At 42.9% G+C, this 18,455-nt stretch overlaps 1 protein-coding gene across 1 annotated transcript; it reads left to right on the top strand.

The window, feature by feature from the left end:
• The first annotated feature begins 15,949 nt into the window (after positions 1-15,949).
• On the top strand, positions 15,950-18,106 carry LOC100279045 (UPF0434 protein Daci_3569). The gene is made up of 3 exons (XM_008646604.1): positions 15,950-16,285; positions 16,390-16,444; positions 17,719-18,106. The coding sequence occupies exons 1-3, from the start codon at positions 16,185-16,187 to the stop codon at positions 17,821-17,823; spliced, it is 261 nt and encodes an 86-aa protein (XP_008644826.1). The 5' UTR covers positions 15,950-16,184; the 3' UTR covers positions 17,824-18,106.
• Positions 18,107-18,455: the final 349 nt, after the last annotated feature.

Genomic DNA, 18,455 nt, shown 5'->3' with positions numbered 1-18,455 from the left:
AGTTTGGTGGGGATTGTTGGATCTTTTATGGGCTTGGCCCATTTATTGAATAAACTCTATGGTGTGTAATGGTGGAGAATACCAATAGTACCACATTGGAAGTCCAAGGGTCTTTTGGCTTGACTTATATGGTGGGATTTATTCTACCTAACTTGAGAAGTCAAGAAATGGACAAGGGCGTGCCACACGCGCGCGCGCGCCGCCGCCGCCGCCGACCGGGCGTGGCGTGGCGAGGCGAGGCAGCCAGGCAGCCGAGTGACCATTCTACTTCAGCTGACCGACTCATGGCGTGACTCGGCGAGAGCTGGCCGACTCATGGCATGACTCGGCGAGAGCTGACCGACTCTTGGCGTGACTCGACGACCTTTCCCCTTCAGCTTCCCTCTGCGAGAGGTTAAATAGAGGAGCACCCCTGTCACTCGGTACACGCGAGAAAACACTTTCAGAATCACAGTCTAGCCACCGAGTGAGGGTATTTCCATCTCGTGACTCTGCGCGCACAGAGAAGCGAGAGGGCAGGTGCCTCCGAAGCCGGTGCCGTTCGAGACCTTGCACGGGGGATCGACAATTAGGTTTTTGGGGAGCGTCTACGCGACTGCCCAAAACGTCTTCTTCCTGGTGACATGACAAGGGAAGCTGGACAAGGATCTAGATCATCAGAGCGTATGGGAGGGTATGATCAGTTTATTTCCTTACTGTTTTGCGTTCTACAAATTACATATGTTTCATATATTCACCTCTGCTGTTTTATATGTAGTCATGTATTTATCTCTTCTGTTCTGTCATTTTATAATATGTTATATCTGTTTGTTTTAGTTTTACAGTCATGCTGTTTATATTGCTATCTACTTATTTTTAGTTGTTCCATAATAATACATGTTCCATGTTTATATGCTTATTATATTTATATGATTCATATGCTTTATGTTCTCTTGATCCATATTGTTATGGATATATTTGAGATAGTGATTTCTATGATTAAACATATTTTATATGTCATCATCATAATGTTAATTTATGGAATTAAAATAATACAGAAAATGCCTATAAATCTAACAGCTGCAACATGCCATGATGTGGCTCCTCATCCCACATGACATCAGTGTGATTCTTCCAATCGAATAGCTCTCCTTCATCATCATTTGTCACTATTGGATCCTTTTAAGAGACCAACTTAGCAAGTGAATTCTCATCCATGGCAATCCGACACTCTGCATGAGCTAATAGCTACAATATACGTCATGTGACTCAATCCCTTGTACCACCTGGGTAGAAAGTTCCTCAAACACACCCTCGATATCACGGTTGGACATAGTTGATGCCTTGAACATTACTTGTTTGCACTCCAGCAAGTCATCCATCTCTATATCTAACTATTGTAGTTCATCATCTCCGATACTGATATCATATGTATATGACATGCTTGCCTGTGTCGCGGCGTCACCGGTGACCCCCGAACTCATGTCGTGCTTGTCCTAGGGCCTGGGCCCTGTGTTTCATCGTCGGTAGCTCCACGCTAGTTGCTTCGTCATCCGCTGGTTCTACGCTCGCGTTGTGCTCTACCGTTCTGCTCCAGCCAAACTTCCCTAAGGCTTAGTTTGGATACTTTAGGATTAGAGTGTTTTGGAGGGATTGGAGAGGGTATAAATCCCCAATAGATCAAATACTCTCTCAATACATCTCAATCCACTCCAATCCACCTCATTACTAGAGTATCCAAACTAGGCCTAAAGCGTTGCTGGTAGCACTTGATGACATGAGTCGTGCTGTTGGTAGCCGAACTCTGCACGAACGACACGAAAACCAACCACTTCGTTGGTTGCCCGGTTCTCCATCGGGTTTTGGGTCCTCGGTGGGTTCAGGGTCCGATGCAGATACCTGTTGCTGGGTTTGGGGGCGGGGCGAGTTTTGGCCATGGGTTTTGAGGCGGGTGCGCGAAAGCTACACCCGCTCCGAACCCGTCCCCCCGCCATCTTAGAAAATTGGATTTTTGGGAATCCAAATAATATGGTTCGTACTTTTTCCATTCGTAACATTGACTTTGCAAAAATAGTACTCAAAACATGTCACACTTGGTTTTGATGTTATTTTGGACATTTTTGCCCTTCTGCGTTGTTACTTTTGCTATACATACGTAGAAGGGTAAAAATGATCAAAACGATATTGAAACCAAGTATGACATGTTTTAAGTCCTATTTTTGTGCAATCATTGTTGTGAATGACAAAAATGTGAAGCACATTATTTGGAGTCCAAAAAGATCCAATTTTCTCATTGCCATGCCTATCCATCATATTTCTCATCACATCTTTATTTCAAACTTCACTATATGAACATTGCAGTCTACAGTAGAAACAATGTTTTGCACGACCATATGCATGATCTGCTTAAGACAACTTAAGTATGGTTTTGAATTTTTTATTTTTTGTAATTTTTTTTGACAAGCCGATTGAAAGGGAAATAGACTTACACCTTTTCCTATATGAATTTTGGTGGTTGAATTGCCCAACACAAATTAATTGGACTAACTAGTTTGCTCTAGATTATGAGTTCTACAGGTGCCAAAGGTTCAACACAAACCAATAAAAGTCCAAGAAAGGGTTCAAATAAAAAAAGCAAAAGACAACCCAAAGGCAGCCCTGGTCCGGTGCACCAGGGAACCCAACTCCGAACTCGCCACCTTCGGGATTCTGGGAGCCGCTCTGCTATAATTCATCGGACTGTCCGGTGCGCCAGCGGAGTAACGGCTACACAGCGCCAACGGTTGTCTGCAACGAAACAGTAAAAGTGAACAGTGCGCGCCTGCGCGCGCAGAAGTCAGAGCAGCGCCAGAAGGCGCACCGGACAATGAATAGTAACTGTCCGGTGCACCACCGGACTGTCCGGTGGCCCAGAAGTCAGAAGCTCCAACGGTCGAACCCTAACGGTCGGGTGACGTGGCTGGCGCACCAGACAGTGTCCGGTGGCGCACTGGACTGTCCGGTGCGCCATACGACAGCAGCCTTCACCAACGGCTATTTTGGTGGTTGGGGTTATAAATATCCCCACCCACGCACCGTTCATTGCATCCAAGTTTTCAGCCTTCAAACATCATACAAGAGCTATTGCATTCAATACAAGACACAAACAAAGAGATCAAATCCTCTCCCAAGTCAAATCACTCCAAACAAATTAGTGACTAGAGAGAGAGACATTTGTGTTCATTTGAGCTCTTGCGCTTGGATTGCTTTTCTTCTTCCTTCTTTCTTGTTTCCAACTCAATTGTAATCAAGGCAAGAGACACCAATTGTGTGGTGGTCCTTGTGGGGACTTAGTGTCCCGATTGATTGAGAAGAGAAGCTCACTCGGTCTAAGTGATCGTTTGAGAGAGGGAAAGGGTTGAAAGAGACCCGGTCTTTGTGACCACCTCAACTGGGAGTAGGTTTGCAAGAACCGAACCTCGGTAAAACAAATCACCACGTCTCACTCTTCATTTGCTTGTGATTTTTTTTGCCCTCTCTTTCGAACTCGATTATATTTCTAACGCTAACCCCGGCTTGTAGTTGTGCTTAAACTTTATAAATTTCAGATTTGCCTATTCACCCCCCTCTAGGCGACTTTCAGTTGATATCAGAGCCCGGTACTTCATTAGAGCCTAACCGCTCGAAGTGATGTCGGGAGCATCCGCCAAGAGGGAGATCGGGACCAGCGATAAGTCCGCAAGCTCGGGGAGAACGCACTCAAGGGAGTTCGCCCACAAGCACAAGGAGGAATCCTCTTCCTCCATCAAGTCTCAACGGAAGGGTGACAAGAAGAAGAAGATGAAGAAAGTGGTCTACTACGAGACCGACTCTTCGTCACCCTCCACCTCCGGTTCGGAATCGTCCTCCGTCACTTCTAAGCGCCATGAGCGCAAGAAGTATAGTAAGATGTCCCTTCGCTACCCTCGTATTTCAAAAAGCACTCCATTACTTTCCGTTCCATTAGGCAAACCACCTATGTTTGAAGGTGAAGATTATTCTATGTGGAGTGATAAAATGAGGCATCACCTAACCTCACTCCACAAAAGCATATGGGACATTGTTGAGTATGGAGCGCAGGTACCAAAGAAGGGAGTCAAGGATTATGATTCGGAGGAGGTCGAACAAATCCAACACTTCAACTCCCAAGCCACTACTATACTCCTCGCCTCTCTAAGTCGAGAGGAGTATAATAAGGTGCAAGGGTTGAAGAGTGCAAAGGAGATTTGGGACGTGCTCAAGACCGCGCACGAAGGAGACGAGGTGACCAAGATCACCAAGAGGGAAACGATCGAGGGGGAGCTCTGTCGCTTCATGCTTCACCAAGGGGAAGAGCCACAAACGATGTACAACCGGCTCAAGACCTTGGTGAACCAAGTGCGCAACCTCGGGAGCACCAAATGGGATGACCATGAAATGGTCAAGGTTATTCTTAGATCACTCGTATTTCTTAATCCTACTCAAGTACAATTAATTCATGGTGATCCAAGATATCAACTAATGTCTCCTGAGGAAGTGATAGGAAAATTTGTGAGCTTTGAATTAATGATCAAAGGCTCCAAGAAAATCATCGAGCAAGGCGCCACCTCAACAACCGAGGTACAACCCATCGCATTCAAGGCAACGGAAGAAGAAAAGAAGGACTCTACACCAAGTAGGATCCCCATCGACACCTCCAAGCTCGACAACGAGGAAATGTCGCTCATCATCAAGAGCTTCCGCCAAATCCTCAAGCAAAGGAGGGGGAAGGATTACAAACCCCGCTCCAAGAAGGTTTGCTACAAGTGTGGTAAGCCCGGTCATTTTATTGCAAAATGTCCATTATCTAGTGATAGTGACAGGGGCGATGACAAGAAGGGAAAGAGAAGAGAAAAGAAGAGGTACTTTAAGAAGAAGGGCGGCGATGCCCATGTTTGCCGGGAGTGGGACTCCGATGAGAGCTCCACCGACTCCTCCTCCGACGAGGACGCCGCAAACATCGCCGTCAACAAGGGTCTTCTCTTCCCCAACGTCGGCCACAAGTGCCTCATGGCAAAGGACGGCAAGAAGAAGAAGGTAAAATCAAGATCCTCCACTAAGTATGCAACTTCTAGTGATGAGGATAATTCTAGTGATGATGAGGATAACTTGCTTACTCTTTTTGCCAATCTTAACATGCAACAAAAAGAAAACTTGAATGAATTAATTAGTGCTATTCATGAGAAGGATGAACTCTTGGATAGCCAAGAGGACTTCCTTATTAAGGAAAACAAAAAGCATGTTAAGGTTAAAAATGCTTATGCTCTAGAGGTAGAAAAATGTGAAAAATTAACTAGTGAGCTAAGCACTTGCCATGACACTATTTCCAACCTTAGAATTGAGAATGCTAATTTGATTGCTAAGGTTGAGAAGTCAAATATTTGTGATGATTCAATTGCCAATCTTAGAAAAGATAATGCTAGTTTAATTGCTAAGATTGAAAAATTGAATGCCTCTCTTGCTAGCCTTAAAATTGAGAATGAAAAATTAATTGCTAAGGCTAAGGATTTAAATGTTTGCAATGCTTCTATTTCCAATCTTAGAGATGAGAATGCTATTTTATATGCTAAGATTGTTGAATTAAAAACTTGCAAACCCTCTACATCTACAGTTGAGCATGTTACTATTTGCACTAGATGTAGAGACATTAATGTTGATGCTATTCATGATCAACTAGCTTTAATTAAACAATAAAATGATCACATAGCTCAACTTAGTGCCAAAATTAATGAACATGACTTAGAAAATGAAAAATTTAAATTTGCTAGAAGCATGCTCTATAGTGGGAGACACCCTGACATTAAGGATGGCATTGGCTTCCAACAGGGAGACAATGTCAAGCTTAATGCCCCTCCTAAAAGATTGTATAACTTTGTTAAGGGCAAGACTCCCATGGTTCAGGATAACGAGGGTTACATTTTATACCCTGCCGGTTATCCCGAACACAAAATTAGGAGAATTCACTCTAGGAAGTCTCTGGCCCTAATCATGCTTTTATGTATAAGAGTGAGGCATCTAGTTCTAGGCAATCAACCCATGCTAAATTGCCTAAGAAGAAAACTCCTATAGCATCAAATGAACCTAATATTTCATTTAAGACTTTTGATGCTTCTTATGTGCTCACTAACAAATCAGGCAAAGTAGTTGCCAAATATGTTGGGGGCAAACACAAGGGGTCAAAGACTTATGTTTGGGTACCCAAGGTGCTTGTTTCTAATGTCAAAGGACCCAAGACCGTTTGGGTACCTAAGAACAAGGCCTAAAATTGTTTTGTAGGTTTATGCATCTGGGGGCTCAAGTTGGATCATTGATAGCGGGTGCACAAACCACATGACTGGGGAGAAAAGGATATTCTCCTCCTATTAGAAAAACCAAGATCCCCAACGAGCTATTACATTCGGGGATGGAAATCAAGGTTTGGTCAAAAGACTTGGTAAAATTGCAATATCACCTGACCATTCTATTTCTAATGTTTTTCTCGTAGATTCTTTAGATTACAATTTGCTTTCTGTTTCTCAATTATGCAAAATGGGCTACAATTGTCTTTGTACGGATGTAGGTGTTACTGTCTTTAGAAGAAGTGATGATTCAGTAGCTTTTAAGGGAATGTTAGAGGGTCAGCTATACTTAGTTGATTTCAATAGAGCTGAACTCGACACTTGCTTAATTGCTAAGACTAACATGGGTTGGCTCTGGCATTGTCGACTAGCCCACGTTGGAATGAAGAATCTTCACAAGCTTCTAAAGGGAGAGCACATTTTGGGACTAACCAATGTTCATTTTGAGAAAGACAGGATTTGTAGCGCATGCCAAGCAGGGAAGCAAGTTGGTGTTCATCATCCACACAAGAACATCATGACGACTGACAGGCCACTGAAGCTACTCCAAATGGATCTATTCGGCCCGATCGCTTACATAAGCATCGGCGGGAGTAAGTACTATCTAGTTATTGTGTATGATTATTCTCGCTTCACTTGGGTATTCTTTTTGCAGGAAAAATCACAAACCCAAGAAACTTTGAAAGGATTCTTGAGACGGGCTCAAAATGAGTTCGACTTGAGGATCAAGAAAATAAGAAGCGACAACGGGACGGAGTTCAAGAACTCACAAATAAAAGGTTTTCTTGAGGAGGAGGGCATCAAGCATGAGTTCTCTTCTCCCTGCACGCCACAACAAAATGGTGTAGTGGAGAGAAAGAATAGAACTCTATTGGACATGGCAAGAACCATGCTTGATGAGTACAAGACTTCGGATCGGTTTTGGGCCGAGGCGGTCAACACCGCTTGCTACGCCATCAACCGGTTTTATCTACACCGAATCCTCAAGAAGACATCATATGAACTCCTCACCGGTAAAAAGCCTAATGTTTCATATTTTAGAGTCTTTGGTAGCAAATGTTTTATTCTTGTTAAAAGAGGTAGAAAATCTAAATTTGCTTCTAAGGCTGTAGAAGGCTTTTTATTAGGATATGATTCAAACACAAGGGCATATAGAGTCTTTAACAAGTCCACTGGACTAGTTGAAGTTTCTTGTGACATTGTGTTTGATGAGACTACGGCTCTCAAGTAGAGCAAGTTGATTTTGATGAACTAGATGATGAAGAGGCTCCGTGCGTTGCGCTAAGGAACATGTCCATTGGGGATGTGTGTCCTAAGGAATTCGAAGAGCCTCCACAAGCACAAGATCAACCATCTTCCTCCATGCAAACATCTCCACCAACTCAAGATGAGAATCAAGCTCAAGATGATGATGATGAAGATCAAGAGGAGCCACCTCAAGAGGAGGATAATGATCAAGGGGGAGATGCTAATGATCAAGACAAGGAAGATGATGAGGGACCAAGGCCACCACACCCAAGAGTCCACCACGCAATCCAACGAGATCACCCCGTGAACACCATCCTCGGCGATATTCATAAGGGGGTAACCACTCGATCTCGTGTTGCTCATTTTTGTGAACATTACTCTTTTGTTTCCTCTATTGAGCCACACAGGGTAAAGGAAGCACTTCAAGATTCGGATTGGGTGCTAGCGATGCAAGAGGAGCTCAACAACTTCACGAGGAATGAGGTATGGCATTTAGTTCCACGTCCTAACCAAAATGTTGTAGGAACCAAGTGGGTCTTCCGCAACAAGCAAGATGAGCATGGTGTGGTGACAAGGAACAAAGCCCGACTTGTGGCCAAGGGATATTCACAAGTCGAAGGTTTGGATTTTGGTGAAACCTATGCACCCATAGCTAGGCTTGAGTCAATTCGCATTTTACTTGCCTATGCTACTTACCATAGCTTCAAGCTTTATCAAATGGACGTGAAGAGTGCCTTCCTCAATGGACCAATCAAGGAGGAGGTCTATATTGAGCAACCTCCCGGCTTTGAAGATAGTGAGTATCATAACCATGTCTATAAACTCTCTAAGGCGCTTTATAGGCTCAAGCAAGCCCCAAGAACATGGTATGAATGCCTAAGAGATTTTCTTATTGCTAATGGCTTCAAAGTCGGAAAAGCCGATCCTACTCTATTCACTAAAACTATTGCAAAAGATTTGTTTGTATGCCAAATTTATGTTGATGATATCATATTTGGTTCTACTAACAAATCCACTTGTGAAGAATTTAGTAAGATCGTGATTCAAAAATTCGAGATGTCTATGATGGGGGAGTTGAAGTATTTTCTAGGCTTTCAAGTCAAGCAACTCCAAGAGGGCACCTTCATTAGCTAAACGAAGTACATTCAAGACATTCTTGCAAAGTTTGGGATGAAAGATGCTAAGCCCATCAAGACACCCATGGGAACTAATGGGCATCTCGGCCTCGACACGGGAGGTAAATCCGTAGATCAAAAGGTATACCGGTCGATGATAGGTTCTTTACTCTATTTATGTGCTTCACGACCGGATATTATGCTTTCCGTATGCATGTGTACAAGATTCCAAGCCGATCCTAAGGAAGTTCACTTTAGAGCCGTCAAACGAATCTTGAGATATTTAGTTTATACTGCTAAGTTTAGCCTTTGGTACCCCAGAGGATCCACTTTTGATTTAATTGGTTATTCAGATGCTGATTGGGCAGGGTGTAAAATTGATAGAAAGAGCACATCAGGGACTTGCCAGTTCTTGGGAAGATCTCTGGTGTCTTGGGCTTCTAAGAAATAAAATTCTATAGCTCTTTCTACCGCCGAAGCCGAGTATATTGCCACAGGCCATTGTTGCGCGCAATTGCTTTGGATGAGGCAAACCCTTAGGGACTATAGTTATAAATTAACCAAAGTTCCTCTCCTATGTGATAATGAGAGTGCAATCCGCATGGCGGATAATCCCGTTGAGCATAGCCGCACTAAACACATAGCCATTCGGTATCACTTTTTGAGGGATCACCAACAACGAGGGGATATCGAGATTGCATATATTAACACCAAAGAACAATTGGGCGATATCTTTACCAAGCCATTAGATGAGAAAACATTTACCAAACTTAGACATGAGCTAAATATTCTTGATTTTAGGAATTTTGATTGATGTTTTGCACACATAGCTCATTTATATACCTTTGATCATCTCTTTCATGTACTATGACTAATGTGTTCTTCAAGTGCATTTTATGCTAAGTCATAGATTGAAAAGGGAAATGGAGTCTTCGGCGAAAACAAGGCTTCCACTCCACTCCATCAAATTATTCATCCTTCGCCGTGGCTCCACAACGCTCTCCAATTTGGTATAATCTTCACTCCTATATTATTTACCAAAGGGGGAGAAAGTTTGAACAAGGGCTTATATTTCACTCAATTATCCGTTTTTGGCGATTCATGCCAAAGGGGGAGAAAGTATTAGCCCAAAGCAAAAGGACCGCACCACCACCAAATTCAAAAATGTAGTCTTTCAAACTTATGTTAAGAAAAGATTTTACAATTGGTATCTTATTTTTGATATAATTACAAATTGGTATACCCTCTTCAAAATTAATATCTAAAACCCTCTTGAACACTAAGAGAAGGATTTCATTAAGGGGGAGTTTTGTTTAGTCAAAGGAAAAGCATTTGAAACAGGGGGAGAAAATTTTAAATCTTGAAAATGCTTCTCAAAATCTTATTCACTTACCCTTGACTATTTGTAAAAGACTTTGAAAAAGAATTTCCAAAATATTTGCAAAAACAAAACAAGTGGTGCAAGCGTGGTCCAAAATTTTAAAATTAGAAGAAAGCCATCCATGCATATCTAGTAGAAATAATTATTAGTTTCATTACAAGCAACATTTGCACTTACCTTATGCAAACTAGTTCAATTCTGCACTTTTATATTTGCTTTGGTTTGTGTTGGCATCAATCACCAAAAAGGGGAGATGGAAAGGGAAATAGACTTACACCTTTTCCTATATGAATTTTGGTGGTTGAATTGCCCAACACAAATTAATTGGACTAACTAATTTGCTCTAGATTATGAGTTCTACAGGTGCCAAAGGTTCAACACAAACCAATAAAAGTCCAAGAAAGGGTTTAAATAAAAAGAGCAAAAGACAACCCAAAGGCAGCCCTGGTCTGGCGCACCGGACAGTCCGGTGCACCAGGGAACCCAACTCTGAACTCGCCACCTTCGGGAATTCTGGGAGCCGCTCCGCTATAATTCACCGGACTGTCCGGTGTAGCACCGGACTGTCCGGTGCGCCAGCGGAGTAACGGCTATACAACGCCAACGGTCGTCTGCAACAGAACAGTAAAAGTGAACAGTGCGCGCCTACGCGCGCAGAAGTCAGAGCAGCGCCAGAAGGCGCACCGGACAGTGAATAGTAATTATCCGGTGCACCACCGGACTGTTCGGTGGCCCAGAAGCCAGAAGCTCCAACGATCGAACCTAACGGTCGGGTGACGTGGCTGGCGCACCGGACAGTGTCCGGTGGCGCCATACGACAGCAGCCTTCACCAATGGCTATTTTGGTGGTTGGGGTTATAAATACCCCAACCATCCATCATTCATTGTATCCAAGTTTTCAGCCTTCAAACATCATACAAGAGCTATAACATTCAATACAAGACACAAACAAAGAGATCAAATCCTCTCCCAAGTCAAATCACTCCAAACAAATTAGTGACTAGAGAGAGAGACATTTGTGTTCATTTGAGCTCTTGCGCTTGGATTGCTTTTCTTCTTCTTTCTTTCTTGTTTCCAACTCAATTGTAATCAAGGCAAGAGACATCAATTGTGTGGTGGTCCTTGTGGGGACTTAGTGTCCCGATTGATTGAGAAGAGAAGCTCACTCGGTCTAAGTGACCGTTTGAGAGAGGGAAAGGGTTGAAAGAGACCCGATCTTTATGACCACCTCAACGGGGAGTAGGTTTGCAAGAACCGAACCTCGGTAAAACAAATCACCGCGTCTCACTCTTCATTTACTTGTGATTTGTTTTCGCCCTCTCTTTCGGACTCGATTATATTTCTAACGCTAACCCCGGCTTGTAGTTATGCTTAAACTTTATAAATTTCAGATTTGCCTATTCACCCCCTTCTAGGCGACTTTCACCGATCAAAATTGATAAAAAGAGTTAAACAATTATAAATTGGAATTGAGGGAGTAATCAAAAAGTTCAATAAACACCTAATAAAGTTTTTTAAACTATATCAGGATAAAAAAACTAAATAAAATATTTTAAACACATGAATATATGTACATATATATTTTTAGAAATTAGATTTAGTACTACGAAAATAGGAAAAAATTAAAGAAGATCTAAAGGATATCTAAAACATTCTAAACAATGTCTAACACGTTTTACAAACTCTTCAGGTCAAAAGACATGCGATGCAACATATACGAATACAGCATACATTGCTGTTAAATGCATTTACATGCCACTTTTCGTATATGAACGTTTTCGAAAGGTAGAGCTCCTGCCAATTTTTTTAAGGGAAAATTATTCCTCTAGCATTGAAAGTTCGTCATATTCGGAAAATACCATCAAAATTTCGCCGTTACAGAAAATAACACCAAAAAGGTCCTTCCGTTCCATACTGCAACACTACGTTCGTTTCTTACGCCGTTACAGGAAATAACACCAAAAAGCTCTCATTTCCAGTGGACTGCCCTCGATTCCTCTCCAGACCGTGACCGAGTACTGCAGTACTGCTGTCTAGGCTCCCAGTTCCTCTCCGTCTCTCTCCTGCTGTCCCAGGCGCGGCGACGGCTCCCGCCAGGCTCTGCTGTCCCAGGCGCGGCGGCGGCTCCCGCCAGGCCCTGCTGTCCCAGGCGCGACGGAGGCTCCCAGGCGCGGCGACGGCTCCCAGGCGCGAAGACGGCTCCACGCCCGGCCGTGCTGCCTAGGCGCGGCGGCGACTCCCGCCTGCCCTGCTGCTGTGGAGCAGCGACAGCTCCTCCCTGCTGCCAAAGAACGGCAACGGCTCCACTGGCTGCCCTACCCGAATGGATCTATCCGAGATTCCAGTAGGGTAAGACTTCAACCCCAACTCAGAAGTAGTGGTGAGGCTGGGAAAAGAGGCCCTTACCAGGATAAAACTTGTTTAACTTTCTGTACGGCTACTCTTTCCAGGATCGATTTGCACAATGCTTGTAAAGTAGAGATTGATGTCACTTCATTTCAAACGGTAGAGGATGGACGATGTGTGTACCGTAAGGGTAGGGTCTTGAATTGGTGGGTTGACTCTGAGGAGTATTCCATCATTGATATGGAGAAAGATGTCGTCGAACACTATAGCTGGACAACCAATCAAGAAGCGTTGTTTTGGTACAATGGATCCAACGGCCAATTACGTCGTCTTGCTACTGACGAAGAGCTCTTGACCTTGTTACGATCATCAAAGGTTGTGAAGTTTATCATGGTTGTCAGTAATAAGCAGTTGGGTGCTGAAAATGATGTGGGTGAGCTCCAGAATGACAATGGAAGGGACAGAGAGCTGCAGATTATTGTTAGGGAAAACAAGCTTCCAATTGAAGTGATGGCTGAAAATAATGGTTTATTGTGGGCTGAGGAACCAGAACATGGCCTCACAGCAGCTGGTCCTAAAAGAGCAGAGGAGGAAGAGGTGGAGCACTATATGGATCTTGGTTTTGATGCAGAAGGAGATGATCCAACTGGAGCTGACGAAGAATGGAGGTATTTCAAGAATGCAGATTTCGATCATCCAACTGACGCAAGAGCTGCAGATTTGGATCATCCAATTGAGGCAAGACTTGTAGATCTTGATGCTGTACCAAATGATGAAGCTGCAATGATTGGTGATGCAATTGCGGCACAAACTACATATGATCGGGAGAATCCAAAAATAGTAGTGGGATCGACATTTGTTGATAAGGATGCCTTTATGCTACTTATCAAACAATATGCTATAATAAATGAATTCGAAACATTTGTGGTGCACAGTGATAGAAGTCGATATAGGGCAAAATGTGCAGATACATCGTGTGATTGGAAAATTCATGCCAAGAAACTTCTTGGTTGTCCTACGTTCATGGTGAATGTTTTTTAAAAATTTATACAACTTGCAGCTTATGTATTTTTCATGGTGTGACTAATCCATAGTGTCATACTTGCAGGTTAAGTCTATTTCGGAGCACCACACATGTGCCAGCACAAGCAAGGTGTTAGGGAAAGAGGCTACAAAAGGTTGGATAGCCAATAAGGCATCTGAGATATTGAAGTCCAACCCTACCATTGGAGCAAAGAAGCTGCAGGTTCAGCTTGAGCAACAATATCCGATCAACATGTCTTACAGCAAGGTATGGGAAGGAATGCAATGTGCAAAGAAAGAACTCCATGGCACTTGGGACAACAGTTTTAAAATGTTGTGGAGTTTTAAAGCTCAACTAGAAGAAACATGCCCAGGAAGCATAGTTGAGATTGATTGCAAGAAGATAAAAGGACGTATGCATTTCAATAGGATGTTTGTGGCAATTAGAGCATGTGTGAATGGCTTTCTTGTGGGTTGTAGGCCTTATCTTGGTGTTGACTCTACTCACCTCACAGGTAAGTACAGTGGACAGCTAGCAGCAGCAACTGCAATTGATGGGCATAATTGGATGTATCCCGTAGCTTATGGGATTTTTGACAAGGAGAACGACTCTAATTGGATTTGGTTTATGATGCAATTGAAGATAGCTATTGGTACACCACATGGATTGACAATCCACACCGATGCTTGCAAAGGTTTGGCAAATGCAGTCCTCAGGGTCTTCCAAGGTGCAGCTGAGCATAGAGAGTGTTTTAGACACCTCATGAAGAATTTCAGAAAAAAGTACCAGGGTGATGTGTTAAAGTACATGTGGCCTTGTGCTTGGGCATGCACACCTCGTAGGCACCAGGTCTTATGGGAAAAAATTAGAGAAAGTAGTCCTGAAGCTATTGTGTACTTAGAAACGAACCATAAACAGATATGGTCACGAGCTAAGTTCAGTGCAGATTGCATGGTTGATTATGTGAATAACAACATATCGGAGTGCTTTAACAACTGGATTAAGGACTACAAAAGCTTTCTGGTGGATATTCTCATGGATGCTATAAGGGGCAAGATCATGGAAAAGATAGCAACAAGGCAAAAGGTAGCTGCAAGGCTAACCGGACGAGTACTTCCTAGTGTTATCAATGAGCTGAACATTAAGAGCAGATCCTTGAAATATACAATCACAGGAAGTGGTGGTCTTAAGGCCGAAGTATCTGGATTAACTAGGGACAACACACCTTGGAGACATGGAGTGGATCTTGACAAGAAAACATGCTCATGTGGCCAATGGAAGATTTCAGGCAAGCCTTGCACCCATGTTATAGCTTTCATAACTTCACGAAGACAAGTTAGAATTGAAGACTATGTCCATGAGTACTACTCAGTTGAACGTTTCAAAGCTACTTATTAGTTTGATATTAACCCGATGGTTGATAAGGCTCAGTGGCCCGTGGTTGATCCTGGGTTTGTGATGGTTCCTCCGAAGTTAGAGAGGCCTGCGGGTAGGCCGAGAGTACGTCGAATCAGAAGTAGTGGTGAGGCTGGGAAAAGAGGCCCTTACCAATGCAAGAGATGCTTTCAGTTTGGTCATATTGAAAAGACTTGTCGTGAGCCCCCTGCTGAATTGGGGGATGAGCTCCCATCACCGCCTAAAACACAGTAAAATGTCAAGCTTTACTGCTGCATTCAGTTTATTTTTTTGTTGTTTTCCCTTTGGTTAAACAATTGTCTTCTTGTAGAAAGAGAAACGGTGATGCTGTCCCGCACACACCAAAAAGGTCCAACACGGCAAAAACAACTGCATCAACTCCTCCTTCGACAGGTCCAATAACAAGAAGCATGGCAGCTTCACCTTCTACTTCTACAGGTGAAGGTCCTGTCACTAGAGGAATGACAAACATATCACCTGGGGGCATTGCAAGAAGAGTTATCATTAGTTAGTAGCTGTAATGGAGATGGCTGACTTGATGTTATGCTGAAATGGAGAAGGCTGACTTGATGCTAAAAACCTACTCTTATGTTTAGTGCTAAAAACCTTCTGTTGTGTTCATGACATATGTGCTGTTATTCTCCTTAAATCAGCTATGTTCACTCATGTGGCTGTTGTGTTAGATGTGCTGTTGTCATGTCTTTTTCAATCTTATTGCTGCTTACAGTACGTGAGAAAGGCAAGTAAGAATGGGGGTATTTTTGTCTCAGTTAACAGCTCTGAGATGCGTGCTGCTACTGCACCAGGCGATGCTTGAGCTGTTGCTGCTGATCGAGTGAACAGTCGTGCAGTGCAGGCGATCATCCAAAATAGGGCTGTCGGTCAGAAAACTGGAAAGGGGTCAGGGATGCAAGCGTAGTGTTGCAGTATGGAACGGAAGGACCTTTTTGGTGTTATTTCCTGTAACGGCAAAATTTTGGTGGTATTTTCCGAATATGACGAACTTTCAATGCTAAAGAAATAATTTTCCCTTTTTTTAAAAGGTAGAAGATCACAAGTAAGATCCACAATCTTGTTTGTTGTTATTGTTAGTTTTTAGAAAAACAAGTTCATTTTACCTTCCTCAATATCATGAAAGCCCAGGTCATCCAATTTTAAGAGCGGAGAGAAAAAAATATTTTGTGATAGTTAGAAAGGTAAAGTTAATTTTTTAGTTAGTTTTTTTTCTGAGAGAAACCCCCTTTGTTGTTGAGCGGCGGGGCTAGCCGTTTATACCTGGCAACCACTACACGACGAGGGCAATGAGGCGAACGGCGGCGTTGCTATCGGCCCACTGCGGCCGCAGCATCCCGTTGGCGCTCGCCGACGTGCTCGTCTGCCCACTCTCTAAGCAGCCTCTTAGGTGGGGAATCCGAGATTAATTGGCTTCCGTCTCCTCTTTCGGCTCAGTTACTGCCCTCGTATCCATACTGCTTTCTTAACCGTGTGCCGCATCTTGCTGTGCAGGTACTGCGAGGTCAACGGGTCTTTGGTCAGCGACTCCGCTGGGGTGGCCTTTCCAGTGAGTCCCGATCGCTCCTGTGCTCATGTCGTGTGATGCCCATGTGTTGTGTGCCAGAATTCCAACTATTTCGTGTGTCAGCCACCTGTTTGTTGTATTGACTCAGTGGGAAAAAAGGGCGTTCAACTGTTCTAATAGAGGCAAAATCTTCAAGTACAGACGTAGATTTCCGACAGCCCAAACGTTCAAACTTCAAACAAACGAGCGTTTTGGAATCTGTATCCTGTGCTGCCTTACATGTGTAGGTAGGCCTCTACAGGATCTGGTCTTGCCTAGTTTTAAGGCAGTTTCAGAACAAATTCAGATTGGAGTTTAATGCTTATATGAATAATCATTTTATAACCAACCAGATTGTACCACGACCTTAAGTAGATTTACAGGTAAGTGTTGTGGTTGGAACAGACTAAGGGGGTGTTTGAATGCATTTAAGCTAATAGTTAGTTAGCTAAAAAATTGCTAGTGGAATTAGCTAGCTAACTATTATCTAATTTGCTAAAAGTAGCTAATAGCTGAAATATTAGCTAGACTGTTTGAATGTCTTCAACTAATTTTAGCAGCTAATTATTAGCTCCAGTGCATTCAAACACCCCCCTAAGTACTAGATAAGGGGGAGGGAATGATCAAAGTGACAAAGTGCACACCTAATGCCTTATTATGACCAAACCAACTGATTTGATAGGGAAAAGGGGAAACTGATAAATGATTTGCATTGGCTTTTGGTTGCACAGACGGAAAGTGTTGAACCTATGCAACTGCAGGGATCAAAATATATCATTTTGTTTTATTTGTTTGTCGTTGCAATGACTGTTTAGCTATTCAGCTCAACACCCACACCCTCTTTGTGAGCATTTGCTCATATACCTGGGGATTTTATTTATCATTATCGCTAACCATTGCCTCTTTTAGATTGGAGAATTTTTTTAAGAAAAATGGAAGATTTCATTTTGTATAAGATTAAGAACAGTTTCCTTTGGAACTGAGGATTGGACCCTAGGAAAACTTAAGGAAAATTTCCTATGCTACTCATTTCAAGGGAAGACCATAGAAAAGAAACATCTACCTGAAGTCCTGAGCCTCATTTCCCCCATCCCTTCGCGTAGGATTGAGGCAAATGTGCCTCGTTGCCTTTAATGCAAAGCTCTATCCTGTGTTCTATCTGAATGGTTTACCCCTTTAGTTTTCATGTGTTTCTCAATCAATCTTAGGTTTCGTTTCTCCTCTTCCTGTGTTTGATCTTTTCTGCGTTCCCTTATTGTGCGGTGATGTGGCTGCAGGTACTTGATGGGATTCCTTCTCTTGTACCAAAAGATGGAAAGTTACTCGACGACCAAGAAGTGAAATCAGAACAAGAGTCCAGCACTAGGGATTCTTCTGGTTGAATCCTTGTCTATGCAACATCTAATTGAAGCAATATGTTGTAGTAAATCGACGGTAATAAAACCAAGTGCTTCTTGTCGGAAATCGTCACCATATTGCCCTAGAGGATGAGGTGCACCGTTTCTGTTGAGAAGGCTAATATGGTTGTCTTGAAAGACAACAATGAAATTGGCAAACATAGTTTCTGCTTTATTTTCTTTTACTGGAATAACTATTCTGTTCATATACTGCATCTGATAGTACAAAATAATAGTTGGACTCATAATTCAAAGTTATCATGCTCTATATGTGTTCTTTTAGAAAAAAAAACAGTTGGCTTGCTTTTCTTTAGAGTAGCAATTAGCTGAACCTGCCAAAATATGTTTTTGTTAGCCCTGATTTGGGTGGATTTCCCCGAACCAGCCAATGATATTATATTGGTAAAAGTAAAAAATAAAGTGGACAAGGGAAGGCGGCTTGTCAGGCAAAGAGAAGATCTAAAGATAGGATTACCAGAGTTTGCTGGAAACGCAAAAGAAATACTATACTCCTAGCTAGCACCTGTACGGATCTCCTTCCAGAAAGGAAACCATAGACTGAATGGTGGGTCCGCCAGCATAGCATGAACTGTACTAGTAGAAGCATGTGCACGCTG

Source organism: Zea mays, chromosome 5 (assembly GCF_902167145.1).
Source record: "Zea mays cultivar B73 chromosome 5, Zm-B73-REFERENCE-NAM-5.0, whole genome shotgun sequence".
NCBI classification, from domain to species: Eukaryota; Viridiplantae; Streptophyta; class Magnoliopsida; order Poales; family Poaceae; genus Zea; species Zea mays.
Note: the sequence above shows the minus strand (reverse complement) of the source record. Positions and strands in the feature narration are given on the sequence as shown.